Source organism: Vidua macroura, chromosome 33 (assembly GCF_024509145.1).
Source record: "Vidua macroura isolate BioBank_ID:100142 chromosome 33, ASM2450914v1, whole genome shotgun sequence".
NCBI classification, from domain to species: domain Eukaryota; kingdom Metazoa; phylum Chordata; class Aves; order Passeriformes; family Viduidae; genus Vidua; species Vidua macroura.
The window spans coordinates 1,033,176-1,050,752 of record NC_071603.1 but is presented as its reverse complement, the minus strand read 5'-3'; the positions used below and the strand labels follow the sequence as shown (position 1 = coordinate 1,050,752).

The following is a 17,577-nucleotide window of genomic DNA, read 5'->3' as shown; positions in this document are numbered from 1 at the left end:
CAGCCCCTAAAGCCCCCCTACCCCATAGAGCCCCCCAGCCCCTAAAGACCCCTAGAGCTTCTCCACATCCCTCCAGCCCCTGTGTGCCCCCCACCCCCTATAGTGCCCCCATATCCCCCCAGAGCCACCTGTGTCCCCATATCCCCCCTGTGCCCCACAGCCCCCACAGCCCCCAGCCCCCCACCCTCTCACCCGCGTCACGTGACCACCGCCGCGCGGGGACTGTCGGGAGCTGTAGTCCCGTTCTGCCTCTGAGGCCACGCCCCTCAATACCACGCCCATGCTCTGCCGCGCCCCCCCTCGCCACGCCCCTACGCGTCCATCGGTGATTCGGGGATCGCTCCGTGCCTCGCTCGCTCGCGGATTCGGTGCTCGGCCGCGCGGCCTGCGGAGCGCCGTCATGGCGGCCCCCGGGGTGGAGGCGCGGGCGCTGTTCGCGGAGGGGGTGCGGGCCGTGCTGGGGGGGTGGGCGGCGCTGCAGGTGAGGGGGACACCGGGGGATACCTGGGGACACCTTGCGGGGGACACTGGAGAATCTGCGAGCTGTGCTGGGGGGGTGGGCGGCGCTGCAGATGAGGGGGGACAGCGTGAGGGGGCTCCGGGGGGCACTTGGGGACACACAGGGGGCACCCCGGGGCCAGCGCCGGCTGTCCCCATGTCCCCCCCGGGCTGTCCCCGCAGCTGGCGGTGGCGCAGGGCTTCGGCGGGCCGCAGGGCCCCGAAAAGGCCGCGTGGCTCAGCTCGGCGCTGCTCGACTTCTTCACGCAGAACGGTGCGTGCTGCCCCTCCCCCACCCCGGGGGGAGGGAGGGGCCGGGGGGGGGGAGGGGCAGAGGTGACACCCCCCCCATCCCATCCCCCCCCCCCCCAGCTGACCTGGAGCAGGAGGAGGTGGAGGATTTCCTGGCCGAGGTGATGGACAACGAGTTCGACACGGTGGTGGAGGACGGCAGCCTGCAGCAGGTGGGCTCCCAGTACGGACCAGTATGGACCAGTATGGACCAGTATGGAGCAGTGTGCTCCCAGCAGCTGGCCAGCCTCCCCCAGGCACTCCCAGTACAAACCAGTTTGTCCTCGGGCTGCTCTCAGTATCTTTTAGTGGCCTTTGTCCCTTCCTGGTACCCTTGGTGCCTTCCCAGGTGCTCCCAGTATAAACCAGTATGGACCGGGATGTTCCCAGTAGCCACTCCCAGTTCATCCCATTCCATCCCCAGACTGTCACCTCCATCCTTCAGTGCTCCCAGAGCCTCCCAGTATGGACCAGTTTGTTTTCAGTGCTCTTTTATTTCCTCCCAGTCCATCCCAGTCCCACACATGGGACCCCCATGGCCCCTCAGCACCCCCAGACCCATCCCAGTCCCCTCCCCAGTGGCTCCCAGTCCATCCCAGTGTTCCCCGTGCAGGTGAGCCGGGAGCTGGTGACCCTTTTTGCCCGGGCGCGGGGGGGGGGACGTGGGGGGGGTGGGGGCGGCCCTGGGGGCTCTGGCCCGCCGTGGCCCCGCCCTGGCCGCCGCCCTGGCCACCGCCCGCCCGGGGGGAGACCCCCAGAGCCCCCCCGGGACCCCCCCCCACAGCCCCTCGGAGCCCCCCGGAGCGAGGGGAGGAGGAGGAGAGCGGCGAGGAAGAGGAGGAGGTGAGGGGGGTGACGTCACTGGGATGACGTCATGGGGAGCTGATGATGTCCTTGCTTGGGAGCCAATCGGATTGGGAGGGTGCTGATGATGTCATCAGAGGGGGTGGGGATGTGGTGATGACATCATGGGGTGTAACTGAGGGGGATACTGATGATGTCATCAGATTGGGGGGTGGTGGCTCCCAAGGACCCGCAAGTGAGGAGGGCCCGGGGGGTGATGATGTCATTCCTGATGATGTCATTCAGTCCTGATGATGTCATCAAATGGGGGGAAACAGGGAGAAGCTGGGATGGAGGTGGAGCAGTGATGGTGTCAGCAAATTTAGGGAGAGGGACCCTTGTGACAGCAGGGGAGGGGCACTGGTGATGTCACCAAGGGGGGGGTGACACTGATGACGTCATTGTCCCCCCCAGGCCATGGAGTGCGGGACACCCCCGCCCCCCTCGGACGGCTGGACCGTGGTGCAGCGGCGGCGGCGGCGATGATGGGGGGAGGGGTGTCCTGTGTGTCCCCCCCCAGCTTGGGGGGCACCCCTCCCCCACCCTGCTCCCCAAACTGGGGGGGAATAAAGGCCCCTCCCCCCATGGGGGTGTGGGAAGAGGAGTCGTGTGATTATTGGAGGGAGAGGCCGCTTAGAGAGCCCCTGGCCCCACTGCGGATCCCTCTGCGAGCCCCACTGCGACCCCAGCGATCCCTCCCAGTATAACCCAGTCCCTCCCAGTATAGCCCAGTGCCCCGCCCCTCGCCCAGCCCCGCCCATCATGGCGGCCGCGCTGAGGGCTCTAGTGCAGTGAGGGGCGTGGCTTTCTCACCGCGCGTTGTGATTGGTTGTGCTTTGCATCGGTGGGAACGCCCTTCGCCCGTCTCACGCGGTGATTGGTTGGCGAGAGCAGAGGCGAGCGGCGATTGGCCAGCTAGACTTAAACCGGGTGGGCGCGGGCGCTGATTGGTCGCCTCCGCTCGGGTGGGCGGAGCGAGGCGGGAGGGCGGGAAGACGCGGCGGCGATGGCGGCGCGGCTGGAGCGCGCGAGGGGGTGAGCGCGCGACCCCCCCCCCCAACGGCGGGAACCCCTGAGGGCTGCCCGGCCGCCATCTTGGGTCGGGGCCGGTCCCCACCACCCTGCGTGGGCCTCGGGGGGTTCACTGAGTGCCATTAGGGTCCCTGAAGGGTCACCGGGTCCTTACGGGCTCCTTGGGGTGACGCCCAGCCCCACAAGGAGCACTGCAGTGTCTCCGTGCCCTCACACCTACCCCGGGGGCTCTGGGGAGGGGAGGGAGCGGGGTCGCCGAGGGGTCTCCTCATCGCCACGGGGGTCCCTGAGAGCCCACGCGTGTCCGAGGTTGTCTCCATGTCCCCACTCGTATCATTGCGGGGTGTCGGGGGGGATCTCCTCGTTCCTGGAGATGTCTGGGGGATGTCCCCCCCCCATCCCCACCCGTGTCCCGTGTCCCCAGGGCGCTGGCAGCGCTCGAAGCTGCCCTGGCCTTGGAGGAGGAGGAGGGTGATGTCCCCACCCGGGTCCTGGTGGAACATCAAATGGTGAGACCCCAAATCTGGCCCACATCACCTCAGAATAGACCTGCAGCACCCACATCTGCCCTAAAATTATTTCTGCCCCCCCCCCCCCCCCAAGATTTCTCATAGACCTCCTATCTGGTCTTGATTCTTTAAATGACTCCTATATTTATCCCCTAAACCTTTCCAACTGCTCTATTTTCTGTCATTCCCTATACCTCCATGTTTTCCTCAAAAAATTTTCCTTTGTCCCCCCAGTTCTCCTCTCCACACCCCATTTTTTCCCCACACCTTTAACACCTGCTCTGTGACCTTCCCCAACTCCCTTGGCACCTCAAATCACCCCTGACACCCCAAACCTGCCCCCCCAGGACACCCGGCGGAAGCAGAAGCTGCTCTTGTCCCAGCTCCGGGTGCTGAAGCTGCTCCTGGGGGTCATCGAGAACCCGGGGCTGCCCCCGGCCACCACCAACCTGCGTGAGCCCCCCAGACCCCCTAAACTGAACCCCAAAATCCCCTGAGCCTCCAAACTGAACCCCAAAACTCCCTGAGCCCCCAAACTGAACCCAGAGCTGCCCTCAGCCTGTATGAGCCCCCCAGAACTCCTGGGTTCACTCTGAACCCCAAAACCTCTTGACCCTCCTTGTCCACTTTGGGGGTTCCTGGGTCCCCTTTGGGTCAGGTGTTTGGGGGTTCCTGTGAGCAGTTTGGGGATTCCTGGGTCCCCTTTGGGGGTTCCCAGCTCCCCTTGGGGAGGGAGCTCAGGGGATATTGGGGGATTCCCATACATCTGAGTTCTGCATGGACCCCTTTGGGAGGGATTGGTGATTCCCAGGTCCCTTTTTGGGTCCCCCCCCACGTTTTTGGGGGGGCTGATGTGGGGCTCCCCCCAGGCGAGGCGGCGGTGCTGGCACGGGGGCGCTGGCGGGAGCTGAAGGCGAGGTACGGGGGGGCCTTGGGGGAGGCCGTGCCCCCCGCCCTGGCCCAGCTGCACCGGGGCCGGCAGCTGCTGCAGCGCGGGAGGGCGGCCCTGGGGGCACGGCTGGAACAGGTACGGGGGTTCCAGGGGGGCTCTGGGGGTCCAGTGGGCTCAGGGGGGCTGGGGCTTCCAAGTGCTAGGGGGATGGGGGTCCCTGGGGGGCTAGGGTCACCGTGTGGGTCCTGGGGGGTTCTATGGGTGCAGGGGGGTTGGGGGCACACTGTGGGTCTGGGAGCTCCTCTAGGGGTTGGGGGCACACTGTGGGTCTGGGGGCTCCTCTAGGGGTTGGGGGCACACTGTGGGTCTGGGGGCTCCTCTAGGGGTTGGGGGCACACTGTGGGTCTGGGGGCTCCCATGGGTGCTGTCCCTCCCTCCCCCCCCAGCAAGAAGAGCTGAAGGTGAAGGTGCGTGAGGCCACAGAGAGACGGGACCAGGTGAGACTGGGGGGACACCCTTTGGGGTCCCCCTGCCATGTGGGGGCTCCTGGTGGTCCCACTTACCTTGGGGTGCCCCTGCCCACAGAGGGGTCCATTCTGGGGTTCCTTCCCACTTCCAGTCTTAGCTCCTTCTCCCTCTTTTGGCGTCTACCCCCAATTTGGGATCTCTTTGCAGTCTGGGGTCTTCTCCCCAAATTTGGGGTATTTTCCTTTCCAAATTGGAGTTTGTCTCCCCTAGTTTGACATCTCTTTCCCTCTGAATTGGGGGTCTCGTTCCCCCCCAGTCTGAAGTATTTTTCCCCCAAATTTGGGTTCTCTTTCCCCTCTAATTTGGGGTCTTTTCCCCCCAATTTTGGGGTCTTTTTCTCCCCCGCAGCTGCTCCGGCGGGTCCAGGAGCGGCGCCTGCAGCGGCTCGGCCGGCAGGAGGCGCTGAAGGGACTGCGGGAGACAGCGGCCAGGTGAGGGGACAGGGGAGGGGGTCATTGAGGGGCACAGGTGAGGAGGGGAGGGTGTGGAGTTGCGGGTCCCTGGGATTTTGGGGGGGTGGTCGTGTCCTCCCCACCCATGGGCTGTCGTTTCCCGCAGGGTGGGGGCCTCGTGCCAACTGTACCAGGCCCTGGCGGGGGTCCAGGTGCTGCCCCCCTCCCCCGGGACCCCGGAGCTGGAGCTGGAGCTGGGACCCCCTCCCGGTTCCTCCCATTCCCTGCCACCCCTTCACCTGTGCCTCACCGCCAGTGGGGGGGTCCAATTGCAGGTAAGTGGTTTAGGGAAGATTTTGTGGGGCTGGGGAGGATTTGGGGGCTTGGTGGGGGGGAACTGGGGGCTGAGGGGGCACTGGGAGGGTTTGGAGGGGATTTAGGGTAGCACTTGGAGAGCTGGGGGGAAATTTTTGGGGCTCAGGAAGGCTGTGGGGGTGCACTTGGGGGTTGGGGACCGATCTGGAGGTGTTGGGGAGGTTCTGGGCAGTTTTGGGGTCTCACCACCTCCTCCTTTTCCCCCCAGGAACCCCCCCTGGGGCTGCCCCCTCCCCTGGGCCCGGGGCTGCTGGAGCTGCAGCAGCGCTGCTGGGAGAGCTGGAGCCTCTGGGCAGAGGTGACACACCTGAGGAACAGGTGAGGGGGGCTGGGGGGGAGCTGGGGGGTCTTTGGGGTAGGTCTGAAGGGTCTAGGGGTAACTGGGAGGGGTAGGGGCATTTGGGAGGTTAATTGGGGGGGCTGTGGGAGAGGTTGGGGGGATCTTTGGGGCAGTTCTGGGGGGCTTTAGGGTAATTGCCAGGGCGGGGGGGTTGATTGGGGGGGGCTGGGGGTTAATTGGGGGGCTCACCCCAAGCCCCTGGTGACCCCCCAGGTTCGCCCTGGACTGGCAGCCAGAGTTGGGGCTCCTGCAAGTCCTGGGGGGCCCCCGGGGTGCCCAGACCCTCTGGACGCTGCAGCTGGAGCCGGGGTACCCCCAGAGTGGGGGGGTGCGACTGCTGCCCCCCGCCGAGGGGACCTCTCCCATTCCTGTGAGTCCTTTGGGGGTGTCCTGGGGGAGTTTGGGGGTCCCTCAGAGGGGATTAGGGGCGTCTTTGGGACAGGTTTAGGGATCCAGGGACAATGTGAGGGTCCCTGTGGGTGGGTTGGGGGTCTTGGGCGGGTCTGGGGGCAATTTTGGGGGTCCCAGAGACACTGGGAGATCCTGGGGGTGGTTTTGGGGTCCTGGGGGGGGTCACTTGGAGGTCACTGAGGGTAATTTGTAGAGGTCCCTGAGACAATGGGGGTTCCTGGGGGTGGTTTTGGGGTCCCTGGGTGGGTCTGATGTGTAATTTAGGGGGGGTCCCAGAGGCACTTGGACATCTCAGGGGTGGTTTTAGGGTTCTTGGTGGGTTTGGGGGGACTCTCAAGGGGGCACTGGGGGGGTCCTGGGAGTGACCCCCCCAAACCCCCTTTTCCTCCACAGGCACCCCCAAACCCCCCCACTCTGACGCGGTGGCTGGAGCTGCTGGTGGGGGGGGTCCCTGAAAATGGGGGATCCCCCTCTATCCCCCCACCATAAAAAAAACCCACTGCACCCCAATAAACTCACGGCCACCTCTCCTCCAGCTCTGTCCCACCCCAAAAAAACCCCATTTCTAGGGGTTTGCGGGAGCAGTTTTATTTGTGGGGAGGGGGCTCTAGGGGTCGGGGGTTTTGGGGTGCCGGGGGTCCCCCAATCTGGGGGTCCCTACGGGGGGGGGTCAGCACCGCGCCGCTTGGGCTGGTTGCGCTCGGGGTGCAGCAGGATCACGTAGACCTTGGGGGCGTAGAGGAGCCCCAGCGGCACCGAGGCCGACAGCGACATGGACACCGTCAGCGTGGCCGTCTGCACGTGCACCTGCATCCCAAAAACGGTACCCCAAAATCCTACTGACCCCGAAATCCTCTATCCCAAATCCCACTGCCCCCCCTGTCATCTGGTGACACCCCCCCAAACCCAGTCATTCCCCAGCCCAGCTGTCCTAAGGGCCCATGGTGACCGTCAGCGTGGCCGTCTGCACGTGCACCTGCACCCCAAAAACAGTACCCCAGAATCCTACTGACCCCAAAAGCAGGTAATCTCAAATCCCACTGATGCCCAAATGGCTAAATCCCATTCATCCCAAAACAGGGACCCCCCACCAAGTGCCCCCAGGGGACCTCCAAATACCCCTAGGGATCCCCCAAATCCCCCTCCTCACCTTCTCAGCTGACTGGGCGGTGCCGAAGATGGGCTCAAAGGCGAACCAGGCCACGTGTGCCCACAGTGATCCCCCAAATACCCCGAGAGACCTCCCAGCAACCCCCAGGGACCCCAAACCCCCCCTCCTCACCCTCTCTGCCGACTGGGCGGCTCCGAAGAAGATGGGCCCGAAGGCGAGCCACACCACGCAGGTGGTGTACATGGCGAAGCCGATGGGCTTGGCCTCGTTGAAGGTCTCGGGGACGCCGCGCGCTTTGACGGCGTACACGGTGCAGGTGAGCATCAGCAGCAGGGCATAGGCCAGGCAGGCCAGCGTGGCCCCCTCGGCCATGTCGCAGCGCAGGACCCCCCGCGCCGCCTCTGGGTCGGGGGTCCGGCCCATCTCGTAGTCGATGAGGGCGTGGGGTGGCCGGACCAGCAGCCAGGTGGCCGCGGCCACCAGCTGCAGCCCGCTGAGCGTGAAGGTGATGACCAGCTGCGAGGTGGGGCTGATGAAGCGCGGCGGCGTCACCGAGCGCTTCCCTGCGGGGTACGGCGGGTAACGGGGGGGCTGCTGGCACCCCCAGAGCTCGCCTGGCCTGAAGGGGTGGGGGTTGGGGTCCCTCAGCCTGATCTGGAACCCCAAAACTTCTGGAGGCCCTGGAAGTCACCTCTCTTGGGGACAGGGCTGGTCTTGGTGAGGAGCACAGGATGGGGACCCTGTCCCATGTCCCTCATGCAGCCCCTCACCCCAGGCTCCCACCCCCCAGTGCCCCTCACCCCCGCCCAGAGCCCCTCACTCTGTCTTCCCACCCCACTGTGCCCCCGTGCCCCTCACCCTGCTCAAAGACATGGCAACACGTTTGATCTTGGTGAGAGCGTGGCACAGGTGACACCCCAGCCCCTCACCCCATGCCCCCCAGTCCCTCCTGTTCCCCGTGCCCCTCACCCTGCTCGAAGATGCGGTAGATGCGGTTGGTCTTGGTCAGCAGCGCGGCGTAGGTCAGGCTCATGCCCATGCCCAGGAAGAGTCGCCGCAGGGCGCAGACCCCCACGCCGGGCTCGGCCACCATGAGGAAGGTGATGGCGTAGACCAGGGCGATGCCGGCCAGCAGGACGTAGCTCAGCTCGCGCCCCGACGCTTTGACGATCGGCGTCTCGTGGTGCCGCACGAAGGTGGCCAGCACGAAGGCGGTGGCCATCAGCCCCAGCGTGGCCAGGGCCAGCGGGACGGCGGCGCAGGGGTCGCCCCAGCGCAGGCGCAGCACAGGTGTGGGGCGGCAGGCGGTGCGGTTGGGCGTGGGGCGCAGGTGAGGGGCACAGGGCAGGCAGGTGAGCAGGTCGGCCCGGTACTGGTAGCCCCCGCAGAGCTCACAGTGCCAGCAGCACGGAACTCCCTTCACCGGCTTCTTGCGCTCGCCGGGGCCGCACGGCAGGCTGCACACCGAGGGCGGCGGCGACGACGAGTTGGAGCCCCAGGCCATGGCGTCCTCCTGGTGGGGGGATGGTCAGGGATACCCCAAACGCCCCCAGGGACACCTCAAATACCCTAGAGACATCCCAACCCCTCATAGGCACCTCATGGATCCCCCAAACCCTCCACGGACGCCCCAAACCTCTTCATGGACCTTCCCAAACCCCCCGTGGACACCACAAATCCCTTATGGACACCACAAACCCCCATGGACATCTCAAACACCCCACGAAAAACCCACACCCACCACAGACAACTCAAAAACTCCATGGACACCCCAAACCTTCCATGGACACCCCAAACCTCCTCAGAGACCCCCCCACAGGCACCCCATGGTTCCCCCAAGCCCTCCATGGACACCCACCCAAGGGGAACAGGGCATCCCCCACCCAGTGTCCCCATTTGGCCATAGGGATACCCCTGGCTGATCCTGGGGTCAGAGGGTGCACCCCTGGGGGGCACCCCTGGGTTCTGGGGGCCTTGGGGGTCCCGGACCCACCTGCAGGTGCAGCCCCTGCACCCACTGCCCCACAGCCCGGTAGGCCCCGGTGCCGTTGCCCCCCTGGAACTGGAAGATGTCGTAGCGCCCGGGGGCGTCCCCGTTCTCGTTGAAGGACACCGGTGTCCCCGCGCTGCCTGCACACCAGTAAGGACCAGTATAAACCAGTAACCACCAGTATAGGTCAGGGACACCCCCTGCCACCCCGCAGGAAAGGTCAGTGACCGCCCCAACCCCGGCATGCCCCTGGTATAGGGTAAACCAGTGCTCCCAGTATGGTTACCAGTGCACCCATCCCCTTCCCACTGCCCCAGTACATCCCAGTATGGTCTCAAGTGCTCCCATCCCTCTCCCTGTTCCCCCCAGTACATCCCAGTGCTTCCCATTATGGACCAGTATGGTCTCCAGTACCACCATTCCCTTCCCAGTGCCTCCCAGTATATCCCAGTACCTCCTAATAATTCCCAGTATGGTCTCCAGTGCCCCCATCTCCCTCCCAGTGCCACCCTAGTATATCCAGCGTCTCCCAGTAGTTCCCAGTATGGTCTCCAGTGCCCCCCCCATATCCCAGTATGCTCCCAGTGCCACAGTACCATTGAAGGCCACCCTGCGGATGTGGGTGAGCAGGCGGCGCCCGTCGGGGGGGTCCATGTGGGCACAGAGCCCCCCGCCCGGGCAGGCCTCGCCCAGCAGCGAGTGCAGCCCGTGGGCCATGGCCAGCACGGCGTCGATGACAAACTGCACCTTCCCCTCCTGCTCGTAGGGCGAGTCCCGCCCGATGCGCTCCCGCCCTGGGGGGTTTGAGATCCCAAATGGGCACCCCAAACCCACAACAGCACCCCAAACCTGTCATGGGCACCCCAAACCTGCTACAGGTACCCCACCTTCCCCTCTTGCTTGTAGGGCAAGTCTTGCCTGATGTGCTCCCATCCTGGGGGGTTTGAGACCCCAAATGGCACCCCAAACCCACCAGGGACACCCCAAACCTGCCATGAGAACCCTAAACCTGCCAGAGACACTCCAAACCCACCATAGACACTCTAAACCTGCCACAGGCACCCCAAAACTTCCCCTCCTGCTGACAGGGTGAGTCTTGCCCAATGCGCTCCCACCCTGGGGGGTTTAGGATCCCAAATGGGCACCCCAAACCCACCATCAGCACCCCAAACCCGCCATGGACAACCCACCTTCCCCTCCTGCTTGTAGGGTGAGTCCTGCCCAATGCGCTTCCACCTGGGGACCCCAAATGGGCACCCTAAAGTTGCCATGGGCACCCTAAACTTACCTGTGGGGTCTCTATGGGGTCCCTGGGAGGTTTCTATGAGGTGTCTGGGGCAGGGTGCCTGTGGGGTCCCTATGGGGTCTCTATGGGGTCCCTATGGGGTCTCTATAGGGCATGATACCTGTCGGGTCTCTATGGGGTACCTCTGGGCTCTCTATAGGGTCCCTATAGGGCAGGGTACCTGAGGGGTCCCTGTGGGCTCTCTATAGGGTCCCTATAGGGCAGGGTACCTGAGGGGTCCCTGTGGGCTCTCTATAGGGTCCCTATAGGGCAGGGTACCTGTGCACTTGCGCACGGGCGCTCCGGGTGCCCCCGCGGCGTCCCCGTGGGGCGCGGTGCCGTGGGGCAGGCGGCAGTTGAAGTCATCCTCCCAGAACTCGTGGAACCAGAGGTTGCGGCGGTTGTTCTCCAGCGAGCGCGACGTGAAGTACTCGTCAAAGCCTGGGGGGACATGGGGCCACCGTGGGGTCAGGGGGGCACCCCACAGGGTCACAGGGGACCCCACAGAGCCACGGGTGACCCACAGAACCCTGGAGTGTCCCACAAGCCCCCCAGACCCCCCCCCAAACGCCCCAGAGCCCTGCCAAACCTCGTCAGGTCTCCCCAAAGCCCCTAAGAGCCTCCCTGGAGCCCCCAAACCCACCCTGGGCCCCCCCAGAGCCCCCCCAGCAATCTCCAGTCTCCCCCAGCCCATCCCAGTTTGCCCCAGTCCCTCCCAATAAACTCCCAGTGCCCCCAAGTCCATCCCAGTAGTCCCCCAAGCCATTCCAGTCCCTCCCAATTTCCTCCCAGTAGTCTCCAGACCACAGCAGTAGCTGTCAGTCCCTCCCAGTGCTCCCAGTCTCTCCCAGTGCCCCCAGTCCATCCCAGTCCCCTCAGCCCCCAGTCCATTCCAGTTCCCCCAGTCTCCCCAGTGCCCCCAGCGCTCACCGGGCACCGAGGCCCGTTTGGGCAGGATGGTGATGGCCCCGTGTGCCGCCTCCTCCAGGCCCTGCACCGGCGCCATCTTGGCCCCCCAGCTGTCCGAGCCCACCCACGAGAAGTGGCCCGAGAGGTTGGCCAGCGTGGCGGCCTCCAGCACCCGCCTGCAGGGACAGGCACGGCTACTGGGAGGGACTGGGGGCACTGGGAGGTAACTGGGAGGGACTGGAACAGGTTGGGCGGCTACTGGGATGAACAGTGGAGGCTGCTGGGATGGACTGTGAAGGACTGGGAGGGAACGTGGGTGGACTGGGAGGCCACTGGGTTGGACTGGGAGGGGATCTGACTAGACTGGGATGAACTCCAGTGGGCTGAGGAGCACGGGGGAGGGACTGGGGCAGGACTGGTGTGTACTGGGCCACACCGGTGTGCACTGGGGTGCACTGGTCTCACCGGATGTCGTCCTCGTTGGCGAAGAGCACGACCCCGCGCGCGGTTGACGTCTCCATCAGGCGCCCGATGACCTTGGCAAACTCCCCTGGCTTCGGCTCCCGCGGGATCTTGATAGACTGAGCAATGCACAGGCCCCCTGCCCCAGTACAGACCAATATAAACCAGTATGGACCAGTGTGGATGGGGACCACCCTCCCTGTCCAGGCCTCAGAACCTCCCTGTTCCATGCACAGCTCATCCTCCTCATCCTCCCAGTACATCCCAGTATGGTCTAGTGCATCCCAGGGTAACCCAATGCCCCTCCCAGTGCTCCCAATGCCTCTCCCAGTGCCCCTCCCAGTACAGCCCAGTACAACCCAGTATAACCCAGTACTGCCCACCGGCCTCGCGGGAGCTCTGCACGAAGGCCTCGACGCCGCTCTCGCCGTAGTTGCCCTCGGAGGCCAGCGTGCTGACGTAGCTCCAGCCCAGCGCCCGCACCACGGCCACCATGGCCTGCGCCTGGTACGAGTCCGGCGGCACCACCCGCGAGAAGAACTCGTAACGCCCGGGGTCCGACAGCTCGGGGGCCGTGGAGGCGTAGCTGATCTGGGGGATCTGGGGACATGGGGACATGGGGAACATGTCAGGGACAGGGGGACACTGGGGACATGTCAGGGACATGAGGACATTGGAGGGTTTGGGGGTATTGTGGGGCCATGGGGAGATGGGGTGAAGGGCCATGGGGGGGTCAAGTGTGAAGCTGTTGATGTAGGAAGGGTCTGGGGGGACACTGGGGACATTGGGGAGAGTGAGGGGACATGGAGGACAGAGGGGTGTGAGGGGGCACGGGGGGCTCAGCCCCGGGGCTGGGGACAAGGGGGACATCGAGGACAAGCGGGGGGGGACACCCAGGGGACCTGGCACTGTGGGGAACCCCCCCCCACCCCGTCCCTGTCCTTAATCCCCCCTAATCCCTCTGGGCCATTTGCTGCCGTCCCAGGGGATTGTGGGTAACACCCTTGGGGGAGGAGGGGAAGGTTCTGGAAGGGAGGCGGGGGGGGGGGGAGGGGGGCACAGAGGCGGACCAGGTGTCCAGGACCCCCCTCACAGGGAGAGGACACCATGAGGACACTGTGGGGGCAGCACTGTCCCATGTCACCCCCACGTTCCCTCAAACATCCCCAGTGTCCCCAACACCCCCAGGGATCACAAAGAGCCCCTGGGCATTGGCCACCATGATGGCCACAGAGATAGCAGAGACACCAATGTCCCTCCACGTCCCCAGTGCCCCTCCACATCCCAATGTCCCTTCATCTCCCCAGTGCCCCTCCATGCCCCCAACACCCCCAAATCCCCCCATCTCACCGCGAACAGCCGCAGCACGTTGGCCACCATGATGGACACGGAGCTGGCGGACGCCCCAATGACCCCGACCAGGCGCTCGGGCGGGGGCCGGCGCGGGGCCGACCCGTCGGGGCAGCTGCCCTCGCCCCCCTCGGGGGGCAGGAGGCTGCGCACGAAGCTCAGCGCCTGCTCCAGGGCGTAGGTGTCCCTGGAGCAGGTGTCCAGGATGCGGGCGCCCAGCGTCAGGTTGGGCAGCACGCGCGGGTCGCCGTTGACGCGGTCCAGCGCGTACAGCATGGCCTCCAGCCGGTGGATGCCCTTCTCCTTCTTGACCGGCCCGCAGGGCACCCCGGCGGGGCCGCGGGCGTGCACCGGGAACAGCCCCCCCCAGCGTCAGGTCGCCCTCCAGCCGGATGGCGTGGGGCTGGGTGGGTGCCGGGGGGCAGCAGCACGGCGGGCACAGCGACAGCAGGGCCACCAGTGGGGCCACCAGCGGGGCCATCAGTGGGGTGGGCATGGTGGGCTGGGGGCAAAGAGGGAGGTTAGGGGGCAGAGGTGGGTCTCTGTGGGGCAAGGGGTCACAGGGACAGCAGGGCCACCAGTGGGGCCATCAGTGGGGTGGGCATGGTGGGCTAGGGGCAAAGAGGGGGGTTAGGAGGTGATAGGGGGCAGAGGTGGGTGCAAGGGGGGCACAGGGACAGCAGGGTCACCGTGGGGGTCAGCACGGTGGGCAGTGGGGGTGGCACCCCGTGGGGCAGGGGTCGCTCCCTGTGGGGTGGGGGTGGTACCCCAGTGACCAGGGGGGTCACAGGGACACCAGAGTGGGGGAGGGACAGAGGGGGGTTATGGGGGGGGCACCTAGGGGGTGAGGGGTAGGGGGTGGCACCCACTGGGGTGGGGGGACTGACCCTTTGGGGGGTGGGGAGGGGGGTAATGACACCCCATGAGGCAGGGACACCCCCAATGTGGGGGGCAGCACTGGAGGGAGGTTTGGGGGTCCCCAGCACCCCCCAGTTTGGGGTCCCGGTGCCCCCACCCTGCTCACCTGGCCCGTGGGTGCTCCTGTCCCTGTGCAGCCGCTGGAGACTGGGGCCGCCCCCGTCCTGCCCCCCCCCCCCAGTTCCCCCCCAAATCCCCCCCTCGGGGTCCCTCCAGATGCTGATGGGGAAGGGAGGGGGAAGGGGCACCCCCGCCCCATCCCGGCTTGGCCGAACTCCTGCAACCCCCTGCCCCCCCCAGTTAAACCAGATGTGAATTATTGGGGGGCTGAGGGGAATTAGGGGCGCCCCCCTCCCCGAACACATCCCCAGGGGGTCCCATGGTGGGGCTGAGCCCCCGGGGGGTTTGGGGGGGCCGGGAGGGCCCTAATCCCCCCCAGCTGTCGGATTACGGGGAGGGGGGATAATCCACTGCTCATCTGCAGCCAGGACCCCCCCCCCGACCAGATGAGGGAGGGGGGACACGGGGGGGCTGATGGGGACTTTGGGGGGGGGCTCTGGGGACCTGAGGGGACTCTGGGAGTGTGAGGGGGATCCTGGGGGGCTGTGGGAACATTTGGGGGGCTGAGGGGGCCATGGAAAGGCACGGGGGGGTCTGTGGGGGACATGGAGGGGGGGTGACCCAGGAGAGCTCTGAGGGGACAAGGAGGGGACACTGGGGGGGGGGGGGGGGTCAGTGGGTCCCGGGATTTCAGTGGGTCCAGGGAGGGTCAGTGGGTCCCGGGGGGCTCAGTGGGTCCAGGGAGGGTCAGTGGGTGCCGGGGGCTTTCGGGGAGCCCCCGGGGGCTGGGGGGGGGGGGCACTGCGGGGGGTTTGAGGGGCCCCAGAGCGGGCGGGGCCTTTCCCGCCAAAACTCCGCCTCAGCCGTTCCCGCCCAAACAGCTGCGCGTTTTTCCCGCCGCCGCCAGGCCACGCCCCACAGGGATCCACGCCCCCTCCACCCGTAACCACGCCCCCTCCACCCGTAAACCACACCCCGTCTGATAAGCCCCGCCCCTAAAACAACGCCACGCTCCTCCGCGCTTTACGGCTTTTTCGCGACTTCCCCACTCCCTGCTAGCGGTGCTTTACGGCTGTGTTGGTGTTTTACGACCGCGGCCGGCCGCGTTGTGCGGGTGCGGGGCCGGGGGGGGGCCCGGGGGGCGATTTTGGGGGTCCCGGGGGGAATTCGGGGGTGCGGCAGAACCTGGAAAGGGGTGGGGGGGCCCTGGAGTTGGTCGCCTCCCGTTAACTCCCTCCTGCCCATCGCAGGGCCCATGGCTGAGGCCGAGCGGGACCCGCACAGGAGGGGCGAGGAGGAGGAGGAGGAGGAAGAAGAGGAAGAAAAGGAGGAGGAAGAAGAAGAAGAAGAAGAAAAGGAGGAGGAAGAGGAGGGTCCCGAGGGCTCCCCCGCTGCCGAAGCCCCCTCGGACCCCCCCCCAAAGCCGGTGGTGCCGGGGGTCCTTTATTTGTCCTTCCTCCCCCCGGGCTTCGGGCCCCGCCAGGCCCGGGCGCTGCTGCGGCCGCACGGGGAGCTGGGCAGGGTCTTCTTTCAGCCCCGCGGTGAGTCCGGGGGTCCTGGGGGGGCTCAGGGTGCCCCACAGAGCCCCAGCAATGCGGGAAGGGGCTGGGGGTCCCCAGAGACCCCCTGCAGGTACAGAATTGGGGGGGTCAGGGCCCTCGCAGCCCCGCTGACACCCACGGAGCTGCGAAGGGGGGGGTTCAGCACCCTTGGGTGGGGGGCTCAGCTCTCCCTGGGGGGGTCTCCCCGGCCTTTCTCAGCGCCCCCTCCCCGTTCCCGCAGGAGGCTCCGTGCGGCGGCGGCGGCAGCGCCCGGGGGGGCCCCCGGCCGTGGCGTTCGCCGAGGGCTGGGTGGAATTCCGGGACAAGCGCGCGGCCAAACGCGCGGCCAAAATCCTGCACGGGGCCCCCATGGCCCCCCGGCCCCGCAGCCCCTTCCGCCATCACTGCTGGAGCATCAAGGTGGGGCTCGGGGGGCTCCTGGGGAGGGGTCCCGCGTGGTCCAGAACCGTTTTAGGGGGGCTTGGATCCCTTTTTGGGGGGGGTTCAGACCTTTGGATGCCCTGGGGGTTTGGCGGGGGGGGGCACCTGTGGGTTCCTGGGTAATTGGGACCCTTTATGGGCGAGGGGTTGGGGTAGCCCTGAGTCCCCTTTTTGGGGGTCCCAGATTTGTGGGGAGCACCTGCGTCTCTTTTTTGGGGGGGGTCCTAGATGGTTTTGGCCCACTGGGGGTTCCTGGTTTTGGCTTTAAGGGGGTCCCCAGCACTGGGGGAGGGGCAGTCCGTGGGGAGGGGTGGGGCTGTGTTGGGGGGACCCCTCCCACACACCTGGGCCAGCAGCTGGGGGGGGTTGAGCACCCCAAAACGTTACTGGGGGGGGCGGTCTGAGGTTGCTTGGGGGTCCCCTGACCTGTGCCCATCCCCCCCCAGTACCTGCCCGGGTTCCGGTGGCCTCACCTGAGCGAGCGGCTCAGCTACGAGCGCCAGGTGCGGGCGCAGCGCCTGCGGGCCGAGGTGGCCCAGGCCAAGCGGGAGGGGGGGTTCTACGCCCGCCGCGCCTCCAAACCCCCCCCCAAAACCTCCGGAGACCCCGCCGCCCCTGCCCCGACCTGGGGCTTCACCCAAAGACCCACCGAGGAGGAGATTTGGCGGCGCAAAGCTCGGCCCCCCCCGGCCGCGCCCCCCCAGCGCCTGCTGGAGAAGGTGTTTGGGGTAGGGAGGTGAGACCCTCCCTCAAATCTGGGGGGGCCCAGCTGTCTGGGAAGGTCCCTTGGCACGCCGGGGCCCTCTCGGGACACCGATCCCTTTCTGAAGGATCACGAAATGTTTTATTTTTCTCCTTAAAACTTTTATTACTTTTAACAAAAATAATTCCTCGCGGTCTCTTTAGATTCTGCCGAGGGGGCGGGGCCAAGGGGAGGGGGCGGGGTTATGGCTTCAGCGCGAAACTCCCTGACGGCAGCGCGGGGGGGAGGGGGGTAGAGAGTGGGAGTGGCTTAAGCAGCTCAGGCCACGCCCCCTTGCCATAAAAGGACGTGGCCTAAGGAAGCAACAGCAGGTGAAAGGTGCGCATGGGCGGGGCCTAATCAGAGAGGCGGAGCTGAAGAAAGCCACGCCCCTCCCCGCGCCTTTTAACAGGTCATTTAAATCTCTAGAAAGGGGAGGGCAGGGCTCTTAAAGGGGCCGCGCCCCCATTTCGGGGGGCGGTTCCAGTGTCAAAAATAGAAGCTCTGGGGGGTGGGGAAGGGGCCCCAGTATGGCACTGGGGAAATGGGGAGAACGAACAAACTCGGGGCCCCATTAACCTGATGTCCCCATAAACCTGGGGGGTGGGGGGCAAACCCCCCCAAAAAATGGGTGCTGCGAACACCCCAATATCCCTG

At 66.1% G+C, this 17,577-nt stretch overlaps 4 protein-coding genes across 4 annotated transcripts; 3 read left to right on the top strand and 1 right to left on the bottom strand.

The window, feature by feature from the left end:
* Nucleotides 1-238: 238 nt before the first annotated feature.
* Nucleotides 239-2,233, top strand: TSR2 (TSR2 ribosome maturation factor). Its single transcript, XM_054001895.1, has 4 exons — nt 239-481; nt 682-772; nt 871-962; nt 2,047-2,233. Exons 1-4 carry the CDS (start codon nt 281-283, stop codon nt 2,116-2,118), a joined length of 456 nt encoding a protein of 151 aa, XP_053857870.1. The 5' UTR covers nt 239-280; the 3' UTR covers nt 2,119-2,233.
* Nucleotides 2,234-2,628: 395 nt separating this feature from the next.
* ZWINT (ZW10 interacting kinetochore protein) lies at nt 2,629-6,646 on the top strand. The gene is made up of 10 exons (XM_054001887.1): nt 2,629-2,667; nt 3,089-3,173; nt 3,521-3,626; nt 4,043-4,200; nt 4,512-4,562; nt 4,942-5,024; nt 5,152-5,320; nt 5,569-5,678; nt 5,914-6,070; nt 6,505-6,646. The coding sequence occupies exons 1-10, from the start codon at nt 2,639-2,641 to the stop codon at nt 6,598-6,600; spliced, it is 1,044 nt and encodes a 347-aa protein (XP_053857862.1). The 5' UTR covers nt 2,629-2,638; the 3' UTR covers nt 6,601-6,646.
* Nucleotides 6,647-6,694: 48 nt separating this feature from the next.
* On the bottom strand, nt 6,695-13,589 carry LOC128821019 (metabotropic glutamate receptor 6-like). Its single transcript, XM_054001876.1, has 10 exons — nt 13,219-13,589; nt 12,252-12,468; nt 11,872-12,007; nt 11,428-11,582; nt 10,777-10,938; nt 9,809-10,006; nt 9,216-9,352; nt 8,192-8,735; nt 7,394-7,785; nt 6,695-6,918 (listed from the first exon to the last, which is right to left on the bottom strand). The coding sequence occupies exons 1-10, from the start codon at nt 13,492-13,494 to the stop codon at nt 6,769-6,771; spliced, it is 2,367 nt and encodes a 788-aa protein (XP_053857851.1). The 5' UTR covers nt 13,495-13,589; the 3' UTR covers nt 6,695-6,768.
* A 1,651-nt stretch (nt 13,590-15,240) lies between these two features.
* Nucleotides 15,241-17,065, top strand: ABT1 (activator of basal transcription 1). Its single transcript, XM_054001889.1, has 4 exons — nt 15,241-15,310; nt 15,447-15,737; nt 15,979-16,157; nt 16,625-17,065. Exons 2-4 carry the CDS (start codon nt 15,452-15,454, stop codon nt 16,916-16,918), a joined length of 759 nt encoding a protein of 252 aa, XP_053857864.1. The 5' UTR covers nt 15,241-15,310; nt 15,447-15,451; the 3' UTR covers nt 16,919-17,065.
* The last annotated feature ends 512 nt before the right edge of the window (nt 17,066-17,577 follow it).